The sequence below is a fragment of the Rattus norvegicus genome, chromosome 16 (genome assembly GCF_021556685.1).
Source record: "Rattus norvegicus strain SHRSP/BbbUtx chromosome 16, alternate assembly SHRSP_T2T, whole genome shotgun sequence".
NCBI classification, from domain to species: domain Eukaryota; kingdom Metazoa; phylum Chordata; class Mammalia; order Rodentia; family Muridae; genus Rattus; species Rattus norvegicus.
The window spans coordinates 63,307,976-63,335,270 of record NC_141549.1 but is presented as its reverse complement, the minus strand read 5'-3'; the positions used below and the strand labels follow the sequence as shown (position 1 = coordinate 63,335,270).

The 27,295-nt window shown below is 40.4% G+C and overlaps 2 protein-coding genes across 4 annotated transcripts; one reads left to right on the top strand and one right to left on the bottom strand.

Moving 5' to 3' along the window:
• Erich1 (glutamate-rich 1) overlaps positions 1–27,295 on the bottom strand; it is a gene marked incomplete at its 5' end in the record, with an annotated part of 52,793,804 nt that overhangs the window by 20,329,093 nt on the left and 32,437,416 nt on the right.
• C16h8orf48 (similar to human chromosome 8 open reading frame 48) lies at positions 619–25,509 on the top strand. 4 transcript variants are annotated; one of them, XR_015639578.1, is made up of 6 exons: positions 619–1,182; positions 8,261–8,304; positions 12,669–13,017; positions 13,152–13,326; positions 22,763–22,881; positions 24,977–25,509. XR_015639578.1 is itself a non-coding variant. In XM_087589162.1 (2 exons), exons 1-2 carry the CDS (start codon positions 738–740, stop codon positions 6,000–6,002), a joined length of 468 nt encoding a protein of 155 aa, XP_087445288.1. In that variant the 5' UTR covers positions 619–737; the 3' UTR covers positions 6,003–6,952. The 4 variants fall into 4 exon arrangements, 2 of the variants coding, with proteins under 2 accessions (XP_087445288.1, NP_001102982.1); XR_015639577.1 differs by lacking the exons at positions 12,669–13,017; positions 13,152–13,326 and having other exon boundaries at positions 24,977–25,508; XM_087589162.1 differs by lacking the exons at positions 8,261–8,304; positions 12,669–13,017; positions 13,152–13,326; positions 22,763–22,881; positions 24,977–25,509 and adding an exon at positions 5,980–6,952.

Below are 27,295 nucleotides of genomic sequence, written 5' to 3'. Positions count from 1 at the left end.
CACTAACAGAATTCTTGAGCAGGTTACATCTACAAGCTCCATCCTCAGAGACTCAGAATTATTAAACCCAGAAGATGCACCTGAAGCCCTCTGTGCAACATTTTATAGGGGTAATGTCCATATAGCAAGGCACCTAGAGAGGAAAGTACTGACCTGGCAGTTGGAGGGGACAACATCTAAGACTGTGATTTGGGGCAAACTGAGAGGCTTTCAGAAACCTTGAGAGACTTTGGAGAGGCCCTAACGAATAGTATTTCCATTTTTATTCTAAGGCAAATCTACAAACAGCTTCTCCCTTGGCTCTAAAACAGCTATGTTTTGCTGGGGACTTTAGCTAGCACTTTTGGTGAAAACTTGGGGCAAGCGCATTATCTCTTTTGTCACAGGCCATCTGTCTGTCCCCGTGGAACGCACGTCTGTGCAACACCTGGTCTGACCTGGAGCTTTTGCGACCTTTTCCCTTGAATTACACACAGCGTTTAAAACAGCAGCCTGAGGGCTGAATTAAAGAGCAGTTGAACCGGCTCAGACAGAAGACAGGAAAGGGGCGGGCCACCGGAGATCACTCAGTGCGCATGACCGGCGCGCGTTGCCCTGGCAACAAGGAAGGGCATACCCGGAAGAAGATGCTCGCGGCACCCAAATACACCGAAGATTTTGCCCCATCGGCTCATTTTTACTCATTCCAGACCCATTTTTGACCAGAGCAAAGCAGATGAGGAACTGAGTCCGAGATAATGGCCTGGCCACCTGCTCAGAAGCCCGGGGACTCAAAAGAAGAGTACGGAGGCCCAGCCCAGACGGACGTCTGTGCTACTCAAGTTTCAGAAGAGTTCCCCAAGTCCTGTACTGATGAGGTACTGAGCTCTGGTTCCATCAGCTTCTCTGGAGACCTGCAATCCTGTTCACACACCTCTGAAAGCCCACCAGAGACCGAAACGCCGACTACAAGTTCGGAAGAACAAGACGAGCTGTCAGAACTTTCAGTCTTACAGGATGAAAATAAGCTGAGTGAAAAGTGGATCAACCACCTCAAGAGCAAAGAAATTCATTCAGAAAGATATCAGTCCGACCTTAGACACCTGCCTGAAATCCCCAAGGCATCCGCAGAAGAACTGAATGCCCTGCGGTCTTTTTGTACTAAAAAAGTAAACTCGATCCACCAGAGAGAGGATTCCAGAGGTAAGAAAAGCAACAGACCCAAAAGGCTGCAGCTCAAATGGATTGCAGAGACATCAGAGGTAGATCCTTTTAATTGTACGATTCCTGATGAACTGTTGAACAGAATCTATTTGGAAAACACCAGAGCGACTCTAGCGTACATAGGGGCGATTACACAACACAATTCTTCGCAGTGTCCCAGCTGTACCAGCAAAAGAGCAGAGCTGGCTCAGTCTGACTTCCTAAGACGAAGGAAGACTTTACTGCAGTCACTACTACTCCAAGAGAAAATAGACGAACACCTTCACACCACAGACTTTCTCACCCGTATCGGGGAGGCACATCAGGACTTCCCCAGGCTTTCCGATGATCCTAGGATCATCTGGAAGCGACTGACTGAGAAAATGCAAAAGGGAAGCTCTGGCTCTGGGCAGGCATGTTCAAAGCAAGTGTAAGAAGACCATACCAGCCCTTTAACACTTCTCAACTCATGTATCCAACCAGATAGGTGGTGCCGACTACTAAAGATGTAATGTGCCGAACCAGGGGATGGTGACTATTACTGATTAGTGATAACATGTGATGTGCATACATGTACCTGGTGTGTGTTTGAGTACTTGAGTAATTACCATCTCTTCGTAGTGGAAATTTAGAAACTAAATGTAAGATTTTCTTCTGCTTCCTTCACAGAGGTCTCAGTCATTCCATCCAATAGATTTTTCATGTTTTGCAAGACAATTGGAGGAATTGCAAAACCTTTGTAATCTAGGGAAAAGATATATATATATATATATATATATATATATATATATATATATATATATATATATGTAGTTTGGAGTGGTGGTTGACTGACAGTACAGACAGAATAAACAGATGTAAGAGAGTTAGGAAGCAGTGACTAGGGCTGGTTTTGGTGATGAAATGGCTGTAGGGATTTAATAAAAGCTAACCATTTAAAAGACACTAGGATTCTAACTCGTGTGCTTGCTACTTGAGTGAATAGTAATTTCCTTAAGATCGAATTCTCTTTAGCATCTGTCAGCCTGACAAAAACTAGAGTCACTGGGGAAGAGGAAACCTCAACTGAGGAATTGCCTCTGTCCATGGACCTATGGGCATGTACTTGCCTAATGTTTGATGTGGGAGGGTTTGTCCCACTGCCATCCTTAGTCAGGTAGTCTGAGGATGTGTAACCTGTCACGCTCAGCAAACTATCGAAAGCAAGCCAGTAATCACATTTTCCCATGCTTTCTGCTTAGTCCTTGCCAAAATGTTTCTGTCTTTAGTTCCTGACTTTGCACCCCTCCATGATTGACAATAACCTATTAAGTAAATAAAACTGTTTCTTCTCTAAGCTGGTTTTGCTTATGTCCCCCGCAGTAACAGAAACCTAACCAATGCAGAATTTGGTGCCAGAGAGAAGGACATGGCTGTCACAGTCATGACCATGTTTTGGTATGGGTGGGTGGGGGTGGTATTTGTGGGAGGATTTGAGAACTAGGCAAGTCTTGAGTGCTAGGCAAGGTCTTTTTGCATTCTCAGAGCTTAATGGCCTGTTAGAAGGGCTTGTAGCATAGGAATATTGGGAAGGGGCAGAGGATGGAGGTCTGGCTTCTAAAGGTTTAGAGGGAAGCAAAGACCCGAATGTTTATGTCAGAATCAAGAATCTGACAAGGGGTCAGTTGTGCTGATTTCTGTCTAGCTGACACAAACTAGAATCACTTAGGAAGAGGGACTTACCTCTATGATATTAGCCTATGTCCATATCTGTAGGGCATTTCTTGATTAGATCAATGTGGGAAGGCCCTGGCTACTGTGGCTGGTGCCATCCTGGGGCAGGTGGTTGTAAGGAAGCACGCTGAGAAATCCATTGGAAAAAACAAGTTAGTGAGTAGCACGCCTCCATGGTCTTTGCTTCAGTTCCTGCCTTCAGGTTGCTGCTGGGATTTACTATGGTGTCATCCCTAAGTAATGGGTGGTAACCTATAAGCCAAACAAATCCTTTCCTTATCCTAGCTGCTTTTGATTCAGGTTTTTATTGTATTTCTGTATAATAAAACACAATAATACAGACAGGAACAATACAACGTGTGTGTGTGTGTGTGTGTGTGTGTGTGTGTGTGTGTGTGTGTATGTGATGATCTTGCAAGAATTGAGCAACGAAACAAAGAATATGAATATATACTGCATGAAGAGTTTAACGGCCAGCAAGCAAAAATGGTGAAGTCTTTGATATAGCATTGCGTGTGTATATACTATATAACACACACATATATGTATATATATATGTATATATAATATATAACAGTACAGCATTGTTATAAAAAAAACCCTTTTGGTCATAATGATTTTATGAATCTTCTCTTTGTCCCAGTTTTCTGTCTAACAAAACTATCATTTTTTTTGAAGAGCACTTTGCCATTAATGGGGAAAAAATCAGTGATAAGTCATATCTATGATTTATTTTTCTATGAAAACAAAAAATGCTGGCATCGATGGCATTACCCAGAGATTGATTTGCACACATCAGATTTTCTAACTTATTTGAATGAAATATAATTGTGTTTGCAAAACCTAGCTCCAGAGATTCCGTAGCCATCACGACGAAGATTTTAGTCTTTGAGCTAAGCCTTCATTTATGCATTAACGGTCTTTTTCCTGGAAACTGTCTTCTTAGTCATCCCTACATAAAATGGAAAAAGTCATTGCCACCTACATAATAACTTTTCAGCTGAAGTCCAAATTACATCATAATTTATCTTCAGCCTCTCAGGATATTCACATTTTATACAATCAAAACTCTGAATATTGCTCCTCTTAGAATTCCCCGTAATAAAGGTCAAATTCTATTAGCCAATCAATCCGGGAACCTCAGAGTCCTTTCATTTCTCCCTTTCCAATCTTCTCAATAGGCAGCCACTTTCCTTTTACTGTCTCAGCTGGGTTCTCTTCAGTACTTTTGGCCATCACTGCTCTCCTTGGGATATTTACATATCTTCTCCATTGTTTTTCTCTTCTTACTATTACCCCACATCTTTTGCTATTTTTCTAACACTCAAGTCTCTTAAGTAATTCTGTTAACTTAAAACAGAACAACTTGAGTCAACTCCCCTCCCTTGCAAAAATAGTTAAAAGTACTTGATATTATAAAGTGGTTCCATCATGTCTGACCTAGAATAATCGTCCTATTCTCCTAGCTGCTCTATTTAAGCTTCTCTCCAAGACTTGCTGTCCCTGTCCTTCATGTTCTCCTGTTCTCCGTGCCAGTATAATTTTAACATGTATGAAGGGGGGGCAGGTTTCCTAACTGAGGACCTTATTTTTTTAGCTAGCACGCTCTGCATTGCATATCTTTGTCGATACATTTTGTGGCTTTAAATAGGCACTGTGTTTACATGATCCAGCAGTCGAAGGGATATGGAAAATTTTGGTGTGCAGGATCTCATCCTCGTGGCTACCATCCAAACCCATTCTGCACTAGCCTCCAAGATCTTCGCCCTTCCTAGGCAAAGCACTGCTACTTACTGATTTGAATATAGGACAGGCAGCCATACCAAGATAAGAGCTTGAGATGGAGTGAATTCAGGTAACTTAGGATTAACAGTTTGCTAGGAAGTGCAGAAGGATTTCTGCAATTTAATACATATAAACATTTAATGTGAAACACTAATGTGTAAGGCCTAAATAGTAATGGTACCCATAAACACTTAATGGTTTTTATATTCCCTTCCAATACTGTTTGTGCAAATACAAACACCAAAGGCTTTTAGGTATTCAGTCTTGTACTTTGGGTTAAGTGTTGCCTATAGGCTTAGTCTTCAGCCTGTGATACTATTGGAAGATAGGAGAATCTTTATACAGGGCCTAGTGGGAGGAAGTTGGGTCACTGGAACGGTGCGTCCTTGAAAGGAATACTGGGAGCCTCCAATTTCTTTTTCCTTTCTGAATCTTGAGTTGATAGATCCCACCACCACCATCACACACAGTGCTCTGATGTACTGTCTCACTACCAGCTCCAAAGTCACAAGGCAGGAAACAGATCAGGACCAGCTGGATAACACAGATTGTTCGCTGAGCCAGAGTAAACCAGTAAGATTTTGCTGATTTTAGGGAACAAGTAAGGCACACTTCCAGTTATGTTCCCGGTTTCGACTGCAGGAGCATGGATATATAGGACATTTGTCTGTAGTTGCCCAACAGAGTGGACCAAACCTACATTGGGTATCACCACTCAACAGACTGGAACAAACAAACAAAACAATGAAGTAATAAAACAGAAAGGCAGCCTGTGTGTGTGTGTGTGTGTGTGTGTGTGTGTGTGTGTGTGTGTGTGTGCATGCAAGGTCCATTTCTATTGAGCTAATATGGCTGTTTGGCTGCTATAACAATGGATAGCAGATGGCAGTTCCAGTCTTCTTTTTAGGACATCTCAGCAGCCATTAAATGGGAACATAGAGATTTTTAGATCAAATTCAGACTGCATCACTGGTCCTGTTTCTCCTGAGATACTCTGTTTCATTTTTTGAGAAACTAATGGCTTATCTGTGCCTCTAGTACTCACCGTCTGCAGAGGAGGGCAATCTAATAAACCCACTGTTACAATTCCATATGTAACTATCTGCTATATTCTTCTGGAGAGCTCTTCCCAACTGAGATAAAATAGATACCCCATTCATTCTATGGCTGAATAAATTATCTGTTTAATTGACTATGACACTTGGATTGTTGTCTGTCTTTGACTAATGCAAATATATCTTCTGTGAACTTGTTTATTCAACCACCTGTTTCTAATTTGTTTTTTTTCCCTATACCTAGGAGTTGTAATCAGGATCAGATGAGCTTCTGAGGGTGAAATGTCTATGAAGTCATTGGTGCCTTTGTATCCAGAGCTAGCTGGATCACTTCCTAACACTAGCTTCAACTTTTATTAGAAATTGAGAAATGATTTTTACAAACATAGTTGTATTTTATATTTTTCCCAGTAATGTCCAATTCCTCCCTTAATTGGAAGCCCTTTTCTTAGTTTTCACTTAAAAAAATTACAACCATTTGTAATAGTTTGAAGTGGTATTTTATTGAGATTCTCCCATTGGAATATTCAATATTACGCAACAATTTTTCATTTGTTTGGTGATCATTTGTATAACTTCTTTGTAGAGCTGTGTGATCAACTCTTTTGACCAGTTTAAAATTGGGCTGTTTGTAAATTTTCTTGAATTGTAGGCCTTATGTATTTTGATATTAAATTACTTTCATATATATGATTTGCAAATATTGTCTTAGTCTGTGGGTCATCTTTCTAGTACCACACACCTGATGAGTAAAACATGAAACTTTAATGAAGTCCAGTTTACCATTTTTGTGAGTTATGTTTTTGTGTTATATCTAAGAAACCATTACCATATATAAGGTATTAAAGTTTTCCTATGCGTTTTCTATGAACTAGTTTTACAGTTTAGCATTTTACAATGAAGCTTAGAGTTACACTTGTTACAGCTTGACTGTGAGTCCCAAAATGTATGTGAAAAGGAATTCCCAAATTCATATGTAAACACCATTTGGAGGTGACACTTTTGGAAGTATTTGGTATTCTATGAGTTCACGACCTCTATAAAAAGCATCCCTGGCTTTGTGACCTGTCTGGCTCAACTTCAGATGCCCTCCTCCAAGTCAGGATACAATAAAAATGTCCTCACCAGGTGCTGATCAAATGCTGTATTGTGTTGTGGACTTTACAGCCCATAGACATGCATTCAAATAAACTGTGTATAATCAGTCTTAGATATTTTTTTCTGGAATACTAAGAGGTGGACTCAGATATGCCTTTCTGTTTTAGTTGCATTTGTTGTTTGGAGGCCTAATTTTACTATTTTACACGTACATATGAAGTCTTCTTGGAACTGTTCTTGTAGTGACTAGTCTCCCCTGTCAGTTGTGTTGATACTCTGGTTGTGATCAGTTAATCAACTGCGCAGAGGTGAGGATTTGTTTATGAACTCCAAATTATGCTCCACTGGTCTCTATGTCTATACTTTGTGTGTGTGTGTGTGTGTGTTTACGTGAGTATACATGTGTGTCCCCTCTGGAGTTGGTCCTTGCCTTACACCATTTTTTGAGACAAGATCTCTTTGTTAGTCACTTTTGCACTCAGCAAGATAGCTAGCCTCCTAGCTCACAGGGACTCTCCTGTCTCCACCTCCTATCTTACCATAAAAGCCACGAGATTATAGACATGGACTTCCATACTGGCTTTACATGCATTCTGGGGATTTGAACTTCAATTTCATACTTGCATAGCATGTGTTTTACACATTAAGCCATCTCTCCATTCTTGTGCCTATTCTTACAACGGTAGGACACCCTTTATTATTATGTTCTCAGTTACCTTCTGAAATTAGGAAATGTTCAAAGTTTTGATCACAGTAGATGGAAAACAGAAACTAGATACTAGGGATAATAGTATTGGATGATCAGGTAGTAAAGATAGAGGACTGGGCTGCTCTTCCTTATAAAGTCCAACCATTTTGGTTAACCCATTCTCCATTGCACCTCCTGATTGCTCTGGTTCCTCCTCCCCCCTCTCCTCACGTGGCTCAGGGTCAGGTCTACTCTGGACCCTCCAAGATGTCTCTACCTCTGGCTTCCCTTCTTATCTATAATAAACCTTCTTCTCCAGCATACCCAGGAACAGTCGTGTCCTTTCCTTTTTGATTTCTTTCATTCAGTAGCTTAGAATATCATTATACAAATATATAATCTATATTATAGTATGAGAAGTACATAAATGTGTATCTGTTATTAATCAAACTAAGAAAACCCTAACCCTAGAAACAAGCCTGCTCGGTGAGCATGTTCTAGTCATAAAACCCTTAAGTGATGTGTAAGACGGTGAGAAAGAAGGTTCAGTCCTGAACATCTGGTTCATTCACAGTTAAATCTCTGAACTATTTAGGAACGTGTGGGATATGCAGTTCAGAGTACTTATAGTTTTAAAGATGCTGGCTTACTTCCTATGAAGCCCATCATGGTAGCTCAAATCTTTCTGCAACAACATAGCTAAATACATTACTAATGAAAGGGAATTCTGTCTCTCTAGGTGTGGCCCTTCTTTGAGTTTTATCTGGAAGTGAAAGATGAAAGGTAGGTACATAAATCGTGGGCTTGAGCAACAAGAATGTAAATTGTAGAGTAAAAGAATTCAAATATTTTACAACTTTCAGTAAACTCAAACACCAGTGAAATCGAAGATGTCAGTGGGTGTGGCCTGCATAATAATAAGGCCTAATTTTGATGAAGACATTGTTTGCTGAAATGTTGTTAACTGAGGCTTTGGAGAAATTATGATGTGGTCCTTTCATTCAAACCTACTTTAGAGGCCAACACTCATGATGCCACAAATGCATTGAGAGGTGTTGGGCCCTACCTTGGTGTTTCCCTCCCCAGCCTCACTGAGCCTTTTAGCCTGCTATAGCAAGAAATTGTTTACACCCTTGGGAGCTGCTCTTAGCCCCTGATTTTGGGCTGGGATTTTCCATGGCACCCTTCCTCCCCACCTAGCCTTCCTGCTTGTTGTTAAGAAGACGTTTATGCCCCTGATTGGGTGGAACTTTCACCACACAGACTTTTCCTGTTTTCCTGGTTGGGGATTTTTCACCTGCCTTGTTATTTTTCCATGGCTTTTGCCTTGGGTATATAAGGAGATCTCAGTAAAGCCTTGGTGGCACTTGCTGAAAACTGGTGACCCGTGTACGTGTTTTTTTTCAATCCCGCAGACCTACGCCTGATATTCACACACTGGTGGTGCAGGCGCCAACAGAGAGGGTATAAAAATATCTAATAACTACACGGGGGGGGGGTTTAGGGTGTGTGTGTGTGTGTGTGTGTGTGTGTGTGTGTGTGTGGAGAGCTTGACCTTGGAAGGTTTTGATGCAGTTCTGAAAGGAAGTCACAGAGATTGGCTTGGCTTTATTATTGCTAGCAGGTGGGGATAAGGTGATTCAACCAAGAGGGCTATCCCTCGCTTGATTTGAACCTTCTACCAGTTTTAACAAAAGGGGCATCAAGGCTTTTCCATCAGCAAGTCCAGACTAGGGCAAAGGATGGTCTTTAAAGTCCTCAGCTGTCAATGCTCCAAGGAAAATGGAGTTGGGCTCTTAACACAACTTATCCCTGATCTTTGCCTTACTGAAGTTTCCTATGCTTAACATAGTTAAATTTCAACATGCTTTCGCAGTGCTCCATGATGCCCATAGCTTGGGTGGTAGGAGACATTCCGCTGAACATCTCATTCATGAGCCAGTACTGGGTACCTGGAACTGTTCGATGAGCCTTGTGCTCCCCATTAACAGTGTTCGCACTCCAGGTGGTTAAAGGGAGGCTTTGTGTCATCTCTAATATGTTCACAGATGTGGAAGTTGAAATTAAGTCTGAGGGATCTATAGAGCAAGAGAGTCCCATTTTTTCTCTCCCAAAGGAGGAAATCTTGGATACATAATTATTGTTATCATTGGCTAAACAGTTGGCAGCAGCTTGTGTTCAAGATACTGTAAAAATGCACAACTGGAATTGTTTTGAGCAAGAAAGTGAATCTGGAGATAAATTAGTCACCTAAACTTAGTTTATATTTGTTCACCATTGGTTCTGGTCCTTTGTCAGATTTGTTTGGGTTAAGGGACATGAAGGCAGCTCTTTGGTGAGCTCTAATATATCAATGTTTTAGCGCTATAAAGAAAGTTGAAAATCTTCCACTGTTGCTCATTTACAAACCCCAGGAAGTGAGGGTATTCAGGAAAGGAATGATGTTGTCTATTAGCTTATTAAATAATTAGGTTTTTTGGAACAGAAAAAGCCACCTTCCTTGTAGGTTGGATGACCTAGAAGGCTCAAATTCAGTTCCATCTCATCTCTAATTTTTTGGTTTTAGCAGTGAGGACCTTTTGATAAATTTAACTAAGTCCTGTGCTTACAAACTGGCCTGTCATGAATTGTATCCCCTACAAGGAAGGGCTTTAGAATTTGTTCAAGTCTCAAAACAGAGGCTCATTAGTGTCTCTTTCCACACCCCCAGAAATGCATTCACTGTGAGCAATTAGAAACCTTCTTTTCATATCTCCAAGGCTCAGCAAAGCCCCATGATTGCCACAAATTTTCCATGAATTTCTGATATAAGAAAATCCCTTCCCAGGACATATGTCATTAGTTTGGCTTGTAAGTGTAGAGGTCCTCCAAGGTCTGAGCCTGTGGAACTTCACGCTTTGTAAAGGTTTCGATGAGCCTTCTCATTCATCCCAGCTTCCTCCCGAACGATGATGTGCACTATTCTGCTGTGGGACACCCTTCCTACCATGATGGATTGAAAGCTCTGAAACAGTGAGTCACAGTACTCTCTCTTCCCTTCATTGTCTTTGTCATACGCTTTAATAAAAAGCAAAAAATGAGGAATACAATAAACTGGGGCAGTAGCTGTGGCTAAACCTGACCACATTTCTAAGTTTTTTTGGACGTGGCTTTCATATGAAAGTTAAAAGAGTTGTTCTGTGTAAACTAAAGAAACCCCAGAATTCTGTAAGCAGAACCTGGTGGTCAATTTGAGTGGGAGCTCAGAGGAGCAGACAACGAAGAGAAATACAGAAAGTAGAAGTTGTGTTTATGAAGTCTTAGATGTAAGCTAAGTTTTTCTTGGGACTTGAATAAGAGACCAATCACATTGCTCTCTGGCGAATAATTACTTATATTTTGTACTGAGTCTTTGAAGAGGGTGAATTTGACAGGTGACAGTTGTTATGGATTAAATTGAAATGTTCCCAATAGACAGGTTTTGATGCTCAGCTCCCAGGTCTTAACAGTCTTTTGAAGGCTCCAGGGTTTTGAAAAGTTCTAGTCTGGCTAGCAAAAGTAGGTCACTAAGAGCCATCATCTGAAGGTTATACCCACGGGTGGTTCTGGTCTATCTCTCTGCTTGCTGACTCCACCAGGGGAGCCTTTACCACATGTTCCAACTTGCAAAGAGCTGCTGGGCTATGCAGTCCCACTATGGAAGACGGCAAAGCCCTGGAGCCATGAGTTCAAACCAAGTTTTCCACTCTGAGCTCATCTTGTCTGAAATTTAGTCACAATGATAAGGAAAGTAGGCGATAAAGAAATTGACTTAATAGGGAAAAAAACTCCGTTATTCTCAACTGCTTTGAATTAGTTTTTCAGGAAAAATTAGGAGCAAAAGCAGACAAGAAAGACTTGAAAAATTGTACTTTTGTCTGAAAAAAAATTTAGATTATAGCTATGAAAGCATTTAAAGGGACACTATTACCATGATCAAGAACCCAAAGTCTTTGCATAGTGACAGTAAGAAAGAAGCCATTTCTGGAATTATTTAGACTATACACATTACTGTCTCTGGCATGTAAAATTACAAAATTATAAACTCATTTCAAAAGCTTTTCCTCAGAGAGGGACTGGAGTACTCTGCTCACACTGGGTTTCCTGGGCAAGTGTTTGGCTAGGTTCTGCTGCTCAAGTACTCAGAAGCCACCATCTAAAGGAACCTGGGCATTTTTTGAGTCGAGGTGTACCTTGGCATTATCCACACTGTGCTAGCTTGAGGCAAACATAATGAAGAGTTATAGCAGCATATGTCTTAAGGAACACCTAGGAGTGTGCCCCAGGGGTCAAATTTCCTGTGAGGATCCAGGAAAGGACAATGTGAGGGGAAGGCTAAGTCACCATGGGGACCACAGATGTTGGAGATGTTAAAGGAATAAAATATCTGCTTAGAAAAGTCACAGGCAATTTATAGAGCTAGCCTAAGACACAGCAAATAAGGCATAGAACCAATGTGACCATAGGATCATGGCTGTACCTCATCATATCCCCTTACCACGTACCCTGCTGTACTGGCTGGTTTTGTGTGTCAACTTGACACAAGCTGGAGTTATCACAGAGAAAGAAGCCAGAGAAAGGAGCCTCCCTTGAGGAAATGCCTGCATGAGATCCAGTTGTAAGGCTTTTTCTCAACTAGTGATCAAGGTGGGAGGGCCCAAATCACTGTGGGTGGTGTCATCCCTGGGCTGGTAGTCCTGGGTTCTATAAGAAAGCAAGCTGAGCAAGCCAGGGGAAGCAAGCCAGTAAGTAACATCCCTCCATGGCCTCTGCATTAGCTCCTGCCTCCAAGTTCCTGCTCTGTGTGAGTTCCTGTCCTGACTTCCTTTGGTGATGAACAGCAAAGCGAAAGTCTAAGCTGAATAAACCCTTTCCTCCCCAACTTGCTTCTTGGTCATGATATTTTGTGCAGGAATACACACCCTGACTAAGATACTTGGAATCTGGATGATGTCTATAGGATCTAATGATTACTCTGTAGAATGTTTGTCTTAGCACGATTCTTCCTTGCTCCCTCCTACCCCATACCTTCCCTTGGGAATGCTTACCCTCTGCTTCAGTTTATTGAGAATCCGTAACTTTATCAATTCATTTTGATTTCGCCCCTAATAATTTGCCTTGTATCTTAGACAAGACTTTGAATTTGGACATTGGAGCAGTTGTTAGAACCATCATGACTGTGGAGATTCTGAAGGACGGGCTGAGTTTACATCTTAATATGCACAGAACCAAAGGCAGCCAGAGTTAGAGCACCATTGTATAAATCGATGCGCTTCAGCGTCAAGTTGACAAGAGTTAGAGCTGGTTAATTTTTGTCATCCAATTGACTAGCTCTAAAATCACCCAGGAGATCGATGGGGCATACCTTTGTAAGTGAGAGAAGGAGAAAAATTCCAGAAAGAAAACAAAAACCCGTCTGGTGGAAAAAGACTCATTTTGAATATGGCTATGTGGAGGAAAAGAGAAGAAAGCGATAAGGTCAGAGTCTCAGTATTTCTCATTCTTTATGTTTCGTTCTCCCCTGAGGGTAGCTGTGCTCCTTTGCCATAGAGTGACGTCTCTGAAACTGTAAGTCAAAATAAATCTTTCCTCCTTTATGTCATTTTCCTCAGATATTCCATTACAGTAACCGATACACTGAGCGAATTGCCTTTGCAATATACCGGAGCTTGCTACCACAATCACTTCATTAGAACAGAAGATGCCCCTGTTACTCAGAATATTACAGATGTCTTAGCAACTCCACACCAAAAATCAGGGTTCAAAGCCTGAGCACCAAAAGAGAAGGTATTTTCTGTAAATTTTTTTATAGCATAAAGAACTTGGTATCAAGAACTAGACAGAACCAGCATGTATCTGTGCGCCCCCCCCTGGGGGTGGGGCTCTATAGAATAAATGGTGGTCACTGCCTCTGTGAGATCCATGACTGCAGGCAGGATAGTAGCTACCATTCTGTGTCCAGCATTCATCATAGACAGTCCTCCACCCAACATACATGAATCAATCTGACATGCATGGTTAGCTCTGAGCCAAGACACACAACTCAGGGCCATAGGAAAAGGGGCTCTCATCTACCCCTCTTATGCCAATGGTCAGCTTTTGATTTATGGTGATTAAATCTATTTCTGAAGCTTGGTGGGAGTCGGCAAACGCAGCACAAAATAGCATGGTTCGAAGCACACTTGCCAGAGGGAACAGAGCCAGTTAGCAAGCCAGAGCAAACGAAACAAGACCCCCTCAGGGCAGTGACTAGTGCCTAAATATTCTGCAAGTGGTGCCAATCATTGTTGTCATTGTGTAGGACTGAGGTGGTTCTCTTTCAAATGCCAAGACTAACTGCGAGTAATGCTTATGCACCAGTGTGTGTGTGTGTGTGTGTGTGTGTGTGTGTGTGGAGGGTGAGGTAGGGTGGGGGAAGATGCCTTCTCTCTGTCTCACATGGTCATGTACAATTTATCTCAGGCTTTGATGACCTGTTTGGCTCTCTAAAAGCTGTAACATTTTAGAACGTTTACTAGCATAAAATCAGGCATCCTGAGAAGTGCAAACACTTTTAGAAAAAAAAACAACAGGAGGCTGACTTGCCTATATTGTGAGGTAACCCGAGGGTGGGTGAGAAGAGGCATCCTGGCTTCCAATGTCAGCTCTCCTAGGGCGTGGAGGGTACGGGAGAGCGAATGTGTGACTGACTGAACAATTGCCAAGCATGAAAATGCATTCAGAGTCTTTAAAAGGTCTTGCCCATCCAGCAGTGAACTGGTATTGGCTTCCTGGGGAGTCTCGTTCTCTCTGAGTCATATTCCTTGGTCCCTGTCTTCTGGTTCTTTTTTTTTTTTTTTTTTTTTTGTTCTTTTTTTTTCGGAGCTGGGGACAGAACCCAGGGCCTTGCGCTTCCTAGGCAAGCGCTCTACCACTGAGCTAAATCCCCAACCCCTGTCTTCTGGTTCTTGACCCTACCTCTCTCTGCTAGTTATGCATTTTCTCGTTAATTGCTTCTGTTTAGAGTTGGCGAGCTTCAAGTAGATAAATACATTATCTAAAGGGAAAATGAACTATTTAGCATCTCACAGTTCGCTAATTTCAAAATGCAACCATCAAAACCCGTTTCTAGTCTAGGCTTCTCCGTTTCAGTAAAAAGAGCTATCATCTATCACACCACTTGGTCTGAACTATCAGTAAACTCTTGGTATCCTTAAGGTCCACTTCTTTTCTTCTTTTGGATTTATATTTTTAAAAATCTTATCCAGAAGTTAACCTTACCATTTCTTTAGCAAAATTTATTATTCTGACCCAGTAATCTGCTTTGTATTTTCTGTTACTCACTCTCCTCTAAGCCCAGAGGTTGCCTTGCACGCCTCACTGGATTTCTTTATTAGATTCATAGCTCTGCTTATCACAGCAGTACGAGCTATCAGGTCTGAACTCTATGACCACAGACATGACTCTTGTGCCTTACTTTCTCCCCACTTCTCTTTCTTCCTCTCATTTAGAAAATGAGTTCTCTTCAACTCCTTTTTCCTAGCAAGAGAAGTATTTCTGCTCAATGTAGCTTACAGTATACATTTAAAAAATGACTAGAAGGTTATGAAATAACATCATATACAAATATAACACCTTTTTTAAAAAAACATACTCTTGCCTTATAGCTTTCAGATTGACTTGAACTCATGATTCTCCTGCCTCTTCTCCCGAGTGCTGGGAATCACAGCCATTGACCCCGTGCCCAGTGATAAATATAACACTTTTGAAAGGAAGAACATTTTCAGAGACCTAGAATAAGGAGGACTTATAGAAAAATACTGACTATAATTAACCCAGAAGATTTGCTTATTAATGACATATCAAAATTTTACTCTGTTAAAATAAAGAACAACTAGAAGAAAATAGATGCTAAAATGGAAATGTTCATGTGTTCATGTATGTCTCTCTGTATGTGTACTAGTCTACATGTATGCATGCTTGTGTTTGTGTGTCTCTCTGAGTGTGCCATTCTTAATACTATTAACACAGAGATTTAATGGAATACTTTGCCTAGCTTAGTATTTCATTCCTAAGTATTTCCTAACCCACATCCATAGCGTTCTGGGAAATTTTGCTAACAGGAGATCATGGTTATACCCTGTAGAATCTCTTGAAACTGGGATCTTAGTAGAATTCGAATCAATCACCATAGCTCAAGATAAGAAAAATAAATGACAGCCTAGCAGAGAACAAAGATCTGGCCTTTGAGTAAGAAGTCAGGATTTTTTGGATGGAAGGACAGAGGATTTTATTTGTTGCTGATGAGTACAGTGTAGCTTAACTGGGACAGAGAGGCAGGCCTGTTGAAGTGATAAGAGGAGATCTTCCCAGAACAACCTTCATTCAAAGGTTCTCCACTGGTTGTATCAAAAATGTCTTGCAAGTGCAAAGATTCTCAGTCTTCCTATCCCATTCCTTCCAGTTTCTTTTCCATAGATTTCTGTATTGATGTCTGATGCCTTTTCTTCCCTTCTATTTCTTTTTCTCTCCCAATAATGCTCTTACACTGCCTAACTTCATTTTAGCTTCTATATAATATACTATATGAAATGCCTACATTGTCATTAAAAATATACATACATGATTGAGGAACTATTATTTTGTAAGTATCAGGAATTTAGGGATTAAAGCATGCCAGCGACATCAAGGAACTTATCCGAAAAATGTAAACAAATGTGTATAATAAAATGTGGTCAGTAATCGGATAAAATATTCTTCATAGAATCAGAGATGAAGAAGGGGTGGCAAGACAAGATGGCACCCAAGGCTCACCATGACATCCTGGAGAGAGGAATGTACAAGAGGAGAGGCATGGCCATAGATTGAATGAGAAAGTAGCCACCTTAATGAGCTCAAATCTTCACTGAGAATTGTTACTTTATGAGAATATATCAGTTTCCTAAAGTTACTGTGACAAAGTGTAACACACTAGTGGCTTTAAGCAATATAAATTAATTTTGTTAAAGTTCTGAAACCCAAGATTCTGAAGTTGAGGGGTCAGCCGGGCTGGTACCTTTGGAGGCTATGGAACAAATTCTTTTATACTTTTCAGTGGACTTCCCTGGTCCTGGCAATTTTTGACATCTTTCGTTTTGCTAAAATTTTAGCTCTAAATACAGTTTCACTTTGAGGAACCAAGGAGCAGAAGTTCAACATGCAACATTTGGAGAAGCATAATTTAAACCAGAAAAGGAGGAAATCAAGGCAGAGGAGTGAAATTCCCAGCATTGCATTTCGATGAAGTCAGTGTAAAATCATATTTGAAGACAGATATTTAGGGCCCAACTGTCTAGCATCGCTGTTCACTAGAATTCTCTGAGCATCTTTCACATTTTGTCCATGTTAGGATGGTCCTTATAGCTATTACAATTCCATTTTCCTGGGCCACAGAATCACATTTAGTAAAAGTGATTTCAGTGCATGCAATGTATAGCTGCACTACAACCCAGTTTTAACGTGATAATGCTTGAAAGCCAATTTAGAGGCTTATTTTATTCAAGGACTGGGGCTAAGAGATGACTCTGCATTTAAGGAGAAAGGGAGGAGGAAGTGGTGGTAGTAGTAGTGGTGATGGTGGTGGTGGTAGAGGAGGAGGAGGAGGAGAAGGAGGAGGAAGAAGAACAAGAAGAACAAGAAGAAGAAGAAGGAGGAGGAGGAGGAGGAGGAGGAGAAGGAGGAAGAGGAAGAGGAAGAGGAAGAAGAAGAAGAAGAAGAAGAAGAAGAAGAAGAAGAAGAAGGAGAAGAAGAAGAATCTTATTATATTTTAAGACATTGTAATGCAGTAGTATTCAGGGTGATATGATGTTGGTGAAGGATGATTGACACATAGACCGTTAGCAAACAGATACCCCAGAAACAGACTTATACTATGGTGATCTTTCAACCAGTAACGTTGGAGGAGGATGACTCTGTAGTTAAGGATCAGATATTACTCCCAGTTATTGATGTAGCACGTAGTCTGCATGCTTCCCTCCATGTTTCCCACACTGATGGTCATGGATGCACTATAAGCAAGCTTTCGTTTAAATTAAATGCTTTTGTTTACAAGTCTTGAACATGGTATCTCTTTACAGCAATAGAAAAGTAACTAAGATGCACGCAGATGTACCACACACACACAAACAGGAACTCATACCCATGTACACATGTATACCCACACACAGACACACAAACACACACAACGGACATGTACATATTCACATCCATTCACAGAACCAGCAGTTGGTCAGTTGACTACACGACAAACATTTGCAGGTACAGATAGAGCTTATGTTAGAAGGGAGAGAAGTCTGTGAGTGGTCATCCTATGAATCCCACCTATCTGAGGCAAGTGAGGACATCATCTTTTAAAGGCTACGCTTTCATTTTTAACAACAGCCAGAAAAGAAGGAAAGATTGGAAACAGCTGGAACGTGTGTCTGTTTTTACCTCCTCCATCTGGAACTTTGCTTTTGGCTATCACACACATTTTCCAAACAAGCCTCAGCTGAACAAGATGATAAATGCATGCATGTATGGTTTTCTGTTTGTTTGAAGGAATTGATAGAACACGAAGCATTGTGTGTTCTCAAGTATAAAACCAAGCACTGGAGGAACACAAAAGCAGTTGGCCTTTGACGAGCGACCTGACAACTATTTTACATTTTAAATCGGGCTGGGCTGCTACAACGCTCGCTCTTTAATCGGTTGCCCTTATTCAGCTGCGATGCAAAAACGAAAACTTTAAACCATTAAAACCGTGAGATAACCACATCTTGTCAGGCTATTTGAAGCTTCTATGAGCACCTCACTAACCGAGTCCTCCTTCCTCACTGAGCGCACTGTGCTGAGACACTTGGGTCAGAACCAGATCACTGCCTCGTTCTCCTGCACTTCCTGTGGAGCAGGATGCTCTGGTATCGATGCATCCTAAGCAGTTTTATGTTGATCGAACAAAACTGTTTCAATAGCATTAATCCTATTGCATATCAAGTCCCAAATCCTAGATTCTGCACACACACACCCGCAATAAACCTAGGGTATCATGTTATTAAGCAAGCACTTTGCCTATTAGCTACATCCCCAGACCTTTACCTCACATTTCATCAGGCATTAAGAGCTCTGGTTTTAAAACCTGTCTTTGGCCTGAATCCTAGTTCTCCTTTTTTTTTCCATGGGTAATTTGAATGGTCTTGCCATTCTAACCTAATTGGTGAGTTGCTGAAGCTACTAGTCAGTAATGGTGAGGAACTTTGATGACTAGTAGGAAGATACTGATGGAAATGGTGGCAACGAGATGAATAAATGTTGCGACAAGTTGACAAGAAAAGAGAAAAGAATTGCTAAGAGGGATGCTCGCTGCCTTAGGCCTTTGGCTGGATGAGCCAACAGAGAGTCTAGGCTAGGCTTGGAGGATGAGAAAGAATCTTATTTAGAATTGTGTGTGTGTGTGTGTCATTGTGAATATGTTTGTTCCCCTGTAGCTGTGACCTACAGAAAGATGGGGATGAGAAAGATGAAAGTTCCCGAGGCATCAGAGAACTATGCTAGCTGCATCCCTCCCACACAGTACCACTGCGTATACATTTATCGCATTGCAACAGACAGAGCACGAGAGTATGGCACATTCAAAATCAGTCACTGTGCTAGATAACACAGCAATGAAATTATAGTGCCTTCCATAAAAATGACAGAAAAGGCATTGAACAAAAATGTTCAAAGAAAAGGCTTGATATCATTTACCTTGAACTTTGAGCTCTACATAAGATAATTCGGAATTTACTGCCAACTTGTTCTCAGCAGCTGTTTTCCCAAAGAGGAGAGACATTGACCTAGGACTCATGGTTAAGTGATATTTATTAGATGAATAGGGATGTGGGGGTTGGGAGATGTCATGGCTACCCTTTGGCTCTAAGTTGAAAGAAGTTCATTTACTTAGTTGAAGAAGCATATGGGTTTGTTGTCGTTGTTGTTGTTGTTGGTGGTGGTTCTTTTATTGGTTCTTTTTATTTATTTATTTTGAGGACACACGAGGAAGGATAGATTCACCTGTTTAACCAGCTAGATTACCCAAGAGCAGTTGAAAGGGTGACAGATGCAGTCTGATTGCCCTCACATTCCTGTAAGTAAAGCTATCTTTCACAGTTCTGGACCATATCCACTCAACAGAAAACAGTCTGATAACAATTATGGGTTGCTAGTGCACAGTGAGAAGTCAAATATCGGAGCTAGCTCTTGCCAAGTTCTTCTTTGTATTTTAACCACATGATCCATATTCTTCATTAGACGATTCTTCATCTGTCTAAACAACCGCCTGCTGGAAGTTTATAAAGCTTAGCTATTCTTAGCCTGGGCCAGGTTATGCATGCTCTGATCATTATAATAAAATGGAGACGTGTATATATCATTTTGTAAAATGCTAATTAAATTAAGCCACAAAACTGTAATGAAATCCAAGATTCTTTGGAAGAACTGAACAGCCATTTACTCCTGTACTATGAAGGACACTGGGCTGCCATTTTTTTCTGGGGAGAATGTATTAAATATTTCTGACATCTTTAAGACTGACACTTTGAGGTGCCATGCAAGTGCTCTCTCACAGAGACGTTAAATGGATACCCACTTGAGTCGAGTTGCTGTTTTACTCCAGGAGAAGCTGTTATTCTATCGTAAAAGTATGTTTAAATGTGCACTTATCATACTTCTGATGAACCTGAAGACTGTTTCATGGTGACTGGCTATCTGCACGTTTTCTGTCTTGAGGCTTGTGCTCTCCCTGCCCCTAGCAACATGGGGAAAATTGTACTGTCTCCCAGACTGAGCAGTTATGTGTATTCATGAAATTTCATATCCCCCTCTCTCTAACATCCTTATTTAGAACTTAAAGACTTCTGCAATGTGAGTGGTGAAGAGCAATAGTTCTCAAATTAGTAAGAAATAATTGCTTATACTTAGAATTCCAAATTATATGTATAGTGGTTTTGGGGGAAGAAGGGGCAGATTTTGCCACTTATAGAGCATAGCATTTCTGCTTTGTGTGGATATATTCTTTTCAAATTTGAACAGAGGGCATCCTTTTTTGAAAATATTATCGAGATATTATAGGCAGGACACATTTTTGGTAGAAGGTTTTGTGGGCAAATTGCTGTCCTTTTCCCTACACTGGGAGTCCTGCCTGACTACAGGAAGTGGCCATATCCTTATCTATATTCCCCACTGCTAGTCTCAGCTAGAGTCACCCCTACAGATAATGTAGGGCCTTCCCCATCACAGGTTTCTGGTTTGTCCTAGCAATTGTGTCCCCTGATGATTTCTGTTCTCTCTCTTCCATTCCTCCTCTTTCCTTCCCCACTATCCTTCCCCATATGTGTAGGGACAAAGGTAGAGCAGAGACCGAGGGAATGGCCAACCAATGACTGGCATGCATCCCATGAGCAAGAACCAATCCCTGACACTATTAATGATGCTCTGTTATACTTGCAGACAGGAGCCTAGCATAACTGTCCTCTGAGATGGTCCCACCCAGAAGCCAATGGAAAGAGATGCAGAGGTCCATAGTCAAGTATTAGATGGAGCTCTGTGGGCCATACAGTAGAGTTGGGATTGATGGAACTGAAGAGGCCAGACTACACAGGAAGAACAACAGAGCTAACTAACCTGGATCCTTGGGGCTCCCAGAGACTGAACCACCAACCAAAGAACAAGCACAGGCTAGACCTAGGTCTTCTGGATAAATGAAGTACAAATGCAACTTGGTCTTCAAGCAAGTCCCCCAACAACTGAAGTGGGGGCTGTCCCTGATTCTTTTGCCTGCCTGCCTGCCTGCCTGCCTGTGTATCTTGTCCCCGTAACTGGCTGCCTTGTCTGTCTTCAATAGGAGAGGATGTGCCTAGTTTGGTAGTGACAAGGGGACTAGTGATGGGTATGAGAAAATACTGCAGAAGATCCACAGAGTCAACTAACTTAGGCCCATGGAGGTTTACAGAGACTGAATCACCAAACAAAGAGCATGTATTGGTTGGACCTAGGACCCCCTATACATCTGTAGCAGATGTGCAGCTTGGTCTTCACATGATTCCCCTAATAATTGGAGTAGGGGCTGTCTCAGTCTCTGTTACCTGCCATTGGATCACCTTCTCCTAATTGGGCTACTTGGTTGGGCCTCAATGGGAGAGGATGCACTTAGTCCTAGAGGGACTAGATGACCCAGGTCAGATAGTACCAAAGAGGGGAGGCTTTCCTCTTCTTTGAGGAGAAGGTCTGGGTAATTGATGGAGGAATTTGTAAGGGTGGAACTGGGATGAGAGGAGGGAGAGGGTCTTAGTTTGGGATATAAAGTGAATACAAAATAAATTCTTGGGAAAAAATGGAGAAAATTCTATTGTGAAGATAATCTCAATAGATAATGATGATAAAATCTGAATCAAAGCAAATAGGAAACTCAAAGTGAATATAATCTGAAAACCCCATGAAGCTGTGAAATACAGGCCTCTGTGGATTTTGCCTGAACCTGTTTAATCCTTCCAGTTGAGCTCACATTCAGTTTAGAGGCATTTTTAGTAATGGTTACTTCCAAGGCCATTGCTTTGACTTACATCTGAAAGGCTGTTTCATTCCTAGCTTCTAACATTTTACCATCTCTACACATCCTCCGGTTCACCACCTTAGCTTTCCTCCCCTTTCCTTCCTTGGCTTTGCTTCAGTTCTTCAGTTTTCTGCAGAGATCTTCCCTCAGGTCCCTGCAACACTCACTATATTTTACTGTCCCCTAAACCTGTTGGTTTTATGTCTCTACTTACTGTCTTACCAAGTCAGTATGCCAAGGACCTTCAAAACACACAACTATAACATGGGAGTTATTGCAAAGGGGTTTCAAGAAACTTAGAAGCCATCCTCTGAGTTCAAGTTGCTTTGCTTCTCAAACGTTGTGTGAACACACTAAAGTTGATCATTTTAACATTCATTTCAGTCAGTCTTCGCTGATGTGGAAGTTCTTCTCTTGTTTGATTATTGATTGAGTGGACTAGGTTTCCAGTCCCTAACTTATTATGGATATGTCTACATTTTAAAATTTACTCTGTGTGTGTGTGTGTGTGTGTGTGTGTGTGTGTGTGTGTGTGTAGATGTATGTATGTGCATACATTCGTGTGTGTACATGTGACTTTGATATGGGTGTCATCAGAGGAAAACTTGTGACGTGACTTCTCTGTTTCCACCATCTAAGTTCCAGGAATCAAACCCAGACGCTTATGTTTATCCTGTGTGCCCTCTTCCACTGAGATGTCTTGCTAGCCCTGTTGTGGACTATTTTTACAGACTCCAGACAGAACCTTCAAATCTGAGGTAAATGTGTTGGTTGGACTTCAGATACTGCCTTTCTATTCATAATTGTGACACATACATGGAATGATCTATCAGTGCCTGGGAGGCTGTGTTCATTGCTCTTTAGTCACAATCAAAATCATTAAGGTCACCAAGAAAAACTGCCTCTCTTTCCCAAACAAAGGCACATTTAGAAACTTAATATTTTTTTTCTTAGTAAAAGTCACAAGGATGTTCTTTTTGAAAAACAGCAGTGTTGTGGATGTCAGGTGACATTCTCCTGACAGTTCAGCAAGAATGTCTGTTTCATGAAAGTATAGGAACCATCATAGTTACTTTAGTGACTACGGTGCCTCTGTAGTACGAAAAATTAATCAAAATATAGAAACAATAGCTTCCTATAGTTTTAAAGATACTTTTTTTTCTGTTCAGAATTTTGAATAGGTAGAAACTGCCCCAAAATTCTCTATTCTTGTCACATTGAATAAGCAGATCATAAATGGGTCGATTATCAAATGAACGCTAGATCTATCTTTTATGCCACAAGCTTGGAATATTTTTGCACCATTGAAGAAGCACTTAAGGAAAAAAAAAGTAAGATGCATGCACTGAACCAGTTGAACGGCTTTGCTGTCAAGTTAAAGAAATCTGGGTCAGAGATACACTGGTAACCAGTGGAGATACATATCGAAACACAAACATACCCTCAAAGAGAGATCACTGATAGTGAAAACATATATCGTTAACGCTGTGCCAAATATCTGCCTGCGTGTTATACCATTGCAGTATCTTAAAGATCTTTAAGTAGAACAGTGGGGATTTTTGTTTGTTTCGACTCACAAATGTTAAGTAAACTTAAAGAATATGCTTATAGTAAGGCTAGGAGGAAATCCATGACCATTAGCAGCTTGGAATCCTTATTTTTAAATATATCCAGAAATAAAAAAGGGAAAGAAAGACATGGGTCTTTTTTATGCCCATGCATTCATACATGCATACTTATATCATCAGTAAATTGTTGGGAAAAGCTAAATGTCTTTAATGTATGCACAGTTAACGATCTACTTCGGATTTCATGTCCAAAGTGAGACAGCAATGATGCAAAGTTAATATCAAATAAATTAGTTATTTAAATAAGTATCCTGTGTTCATCCAACTTTTTGCTGGTTGTGGCAAGCCCAAAAGTTATTCTCCTGTATAGAAGAGAAAGCCGAGCCTCCAAGAGTGTCCTCAGACTTTATTATTGGTCTGTTTTTTTAAATTGGCAGAGAGATGACCTTGAGTAGTGTTGAGGGAAAGGAAAAGACAGGGACCATTGTTGGCCCAGCTCTTGAGGGCTCGTGTTTAATCCTCGCTCAGTTTCGTGCTGGCTGAACGCAGTCTATGCCCCATTTCTGTTCTACATCAGAGTCCGAGGCATCACGTAAGGTACCTAACACTGTCAAGGTCAAAACACCATTAGTTGTTTAGATAGTGGAGTAGCTGGAGTGCTTATGCTTCCATAATGAGAAGATGGCAGTTTAAAGAGGAGACAGATACAGAGGTCAACGCTAGCAGCAAACCACTGAACTGAAAACAGGACCCCCTTGGGGGGAATTAGAGGAAGAATTGAAAGAGCTGAAGGGGCTTGCAACCCCATAAGAACAACAATGCCAAATAACCAGAGCTTCCAGGGACTAATCCACTACTGAAAGACTATACATGGACTGACCCAGGGCTCCAACTGCATAGGTAGCAGAGAATAGCCTTGTTGGGGCACTAGTGGAAGGGGAAGCCCTTGGTCGTGCCAAGGTTGGACCCCCAGTGCAGGGGACTATGGGGGGAACAGTAAGGGGGATGGATTGGGGGAATATCTGTAAGGGGAAGGGGGAGGGGATGGAAGATTATGGACAGGAAACTGGGAAAGGGAATAACATTTGAAGTGTAAGTAAAGAAATATATCTAATAAAAAATTTTAAAAAAATAAAGAGGAGACAGAAATACTATGAACAAGTATTTTACAGTCATAAACATAGTCCTGCAGTGTTAAGTGACCGTGGTATTTGAATCACAAGATCCATTCAGAACTCAGCTTAGAAGTCTTGTGACATAGACACACAGTTTTCTCTTTTTCCAGTGTCAAATTGTTTGAAAGAATGGGACTATCGCGTCATCTTGTTCTCTACGTCTGCCATGGAGGACTAGGAAAATCTGGAGTGGGTACCTATCTTAATATGTCACTTTGGACTTCCTCTGGTTATTTATTTAAAGTTATAACACTTGTACTATTGCAAACAAAAGTTCTGAACTTATGGACATAAATGCCTGTGGTCTTTATTAGAATGTTAAAATTAATTTAGAGGGAAAATTAAAGATGAATATATTTGCAGTCTACAGCTCAAGTTTTTATATCATCATTATATATTAAACAATATTGGAAGTGGGATGACTTCACATGAAAGTGTCTTTAGAAGACATGTCCTGTTTAGCTCCTCCCATTTATCATCCTGCCAATCATCCAGTTAAGACTCCTGTTTTGGCTATTTGAGCAAGTTAAATCACCATCTGAGGGGGGTCACTGAAATTGCTGTTCTGTATTTTCCAACATAATGCCAACTTTGCCTGTTTTATGCTTTTATATCGTATTAAAATAAACCTGCATTATTTATTATGTGCTTATTTAAGCATGTATTAATATGCGTATTTAATATGTTGTAGACAGCAGTATTTTACATTATGATATGTGTCTGTACACACGTATAGATATTGAACGAGTATTTGCATAGAACTGCAGGTTGAGCTAACAGGTAAGTCTTTGACCAGGTAATAACAGAAGATAACATGATAGTTGGAGTGTGTGTGCAAAGGAGGAAGATTGTGTGTGTGTGTGTGTGAGTGAGTGGTTTTTAATTTAATTCAGATTTAGCTTCTCATTCTTCTTCCACTTAAAATTCAATTCCTAACTGCATGAGACTGAGTAAAAAAACCTTGTAGACACATTCTGATCTATTTTGGGTTTTAATTATTGTGTGCAAAGTTTGAAAGTGCATCATATACAGAATAAGAGATGCAGGAGATTGCTAAAGTGAGTCACTTGGATGTGCGATGCAAACACAAGTTCCTTGTTAAGAATTAAAGAATTTTGCACAGAAAAAATGTTAGCAACTCAGAATTGTTTAAAAGTAAAACGGGACTAAATGTTTATCCCTCTTACTCTCGGGACTGTGGAAGAGTAGTGTGGAGCATTTTCGGCAAATCAGAGCTTGTGTCCAGGGCAGCCATGTGTGGAGCAGGCTAAACTGAGTATACGTAATTGGCCCCACCCATCTCTGTAGGGACCACTTAGATCAAAGTTCAGGCTCTGGACAATTACTCAAGCCAACAAGTATTTCCTTTGAAGAGTTTCCTGGAAAAATAAGATTCAGGAGGACTGACAAATGATTCCGAATGCCCCCTTTGGAGTAACCTACTGGTTTAGTCATCTGTTATGTTTATGACCTCTGAAAACATAAAATTATAAAATCATTCCCTTTGTTTAACTTCAAACTATAAATTGATCTACAAAGTGCATATGGATATGTTATTTTTAAGTAACTCACTATAATGCTTAATGACACATTGTTACTTTAAAACATTTGCTTTACTCACTAGCATTTGTTAGATGTGGGTTTTTTAATCTTAATATTTTTGAGAGTGTCATACATGAATACTGCATCTACATTTCTCTGCGCTCTTTCTACCCTCTCCAACCCCTTCATTCTCCAAAATTTAGTATTTCTTTTAAAATTAACATTATTGTATATATATACATATATATATATGGGTGTGTATGTATATAACATATTTATATACGTGTGTATATGTATATATGAACAGCTGAATCTATTTGATGTTTTGTATGTATGTGTGTAAAGATCAGATCGTGTGATGTTAGACACTTTATAAACATCTATAAATAGACATGGTCATCTAGGCGTTTAGAAGCCTCTTTTTAAGATGACATATCACACTAGATCTGCCTCTTGGTACATGTTATTAAATCAGCTTCTCATTATATAGATCAGCTAAACTTCTGAAACAGTAATGATTTCTGTTCTCTTTTGATCTTTGCCAGATTATAATTTGAAAACAGATGCTTCATTAGTTTGAAGAAGAAATATGAAATTATTAATTAGACATGAATCTTAAAAATTCGATAGCTATAATCACTGAGAAAAGCTGAATGCTTAGTTGCTTCTACAACTGAATAGAGTTGGGGAAAATATTGATAAAATGTTAACAACCAAAAATAAGGAAGTAGGGATTTGCTGAACTAAATTAACACAAAAAAATCCTGAAAATTCTGAGTTGCAAAACAAATAAGCATATTGGAATTGCTTCAATGGGGAGATGGAAAAGAGAAATACCCTCGCCTTGTATTATTAAGATGAATGAAACTAAAACATATCAGAAACAG

Excerpts from the sequence above, each read along its gene's own strand:
- C16h8orf48 (NM_001109512.1), top strand. The coding sequence starts at position 738 with ATGGCCTGGCCACCTGCTCAGAAGCCCGGGGACTCAAAAGAAGAGTAC.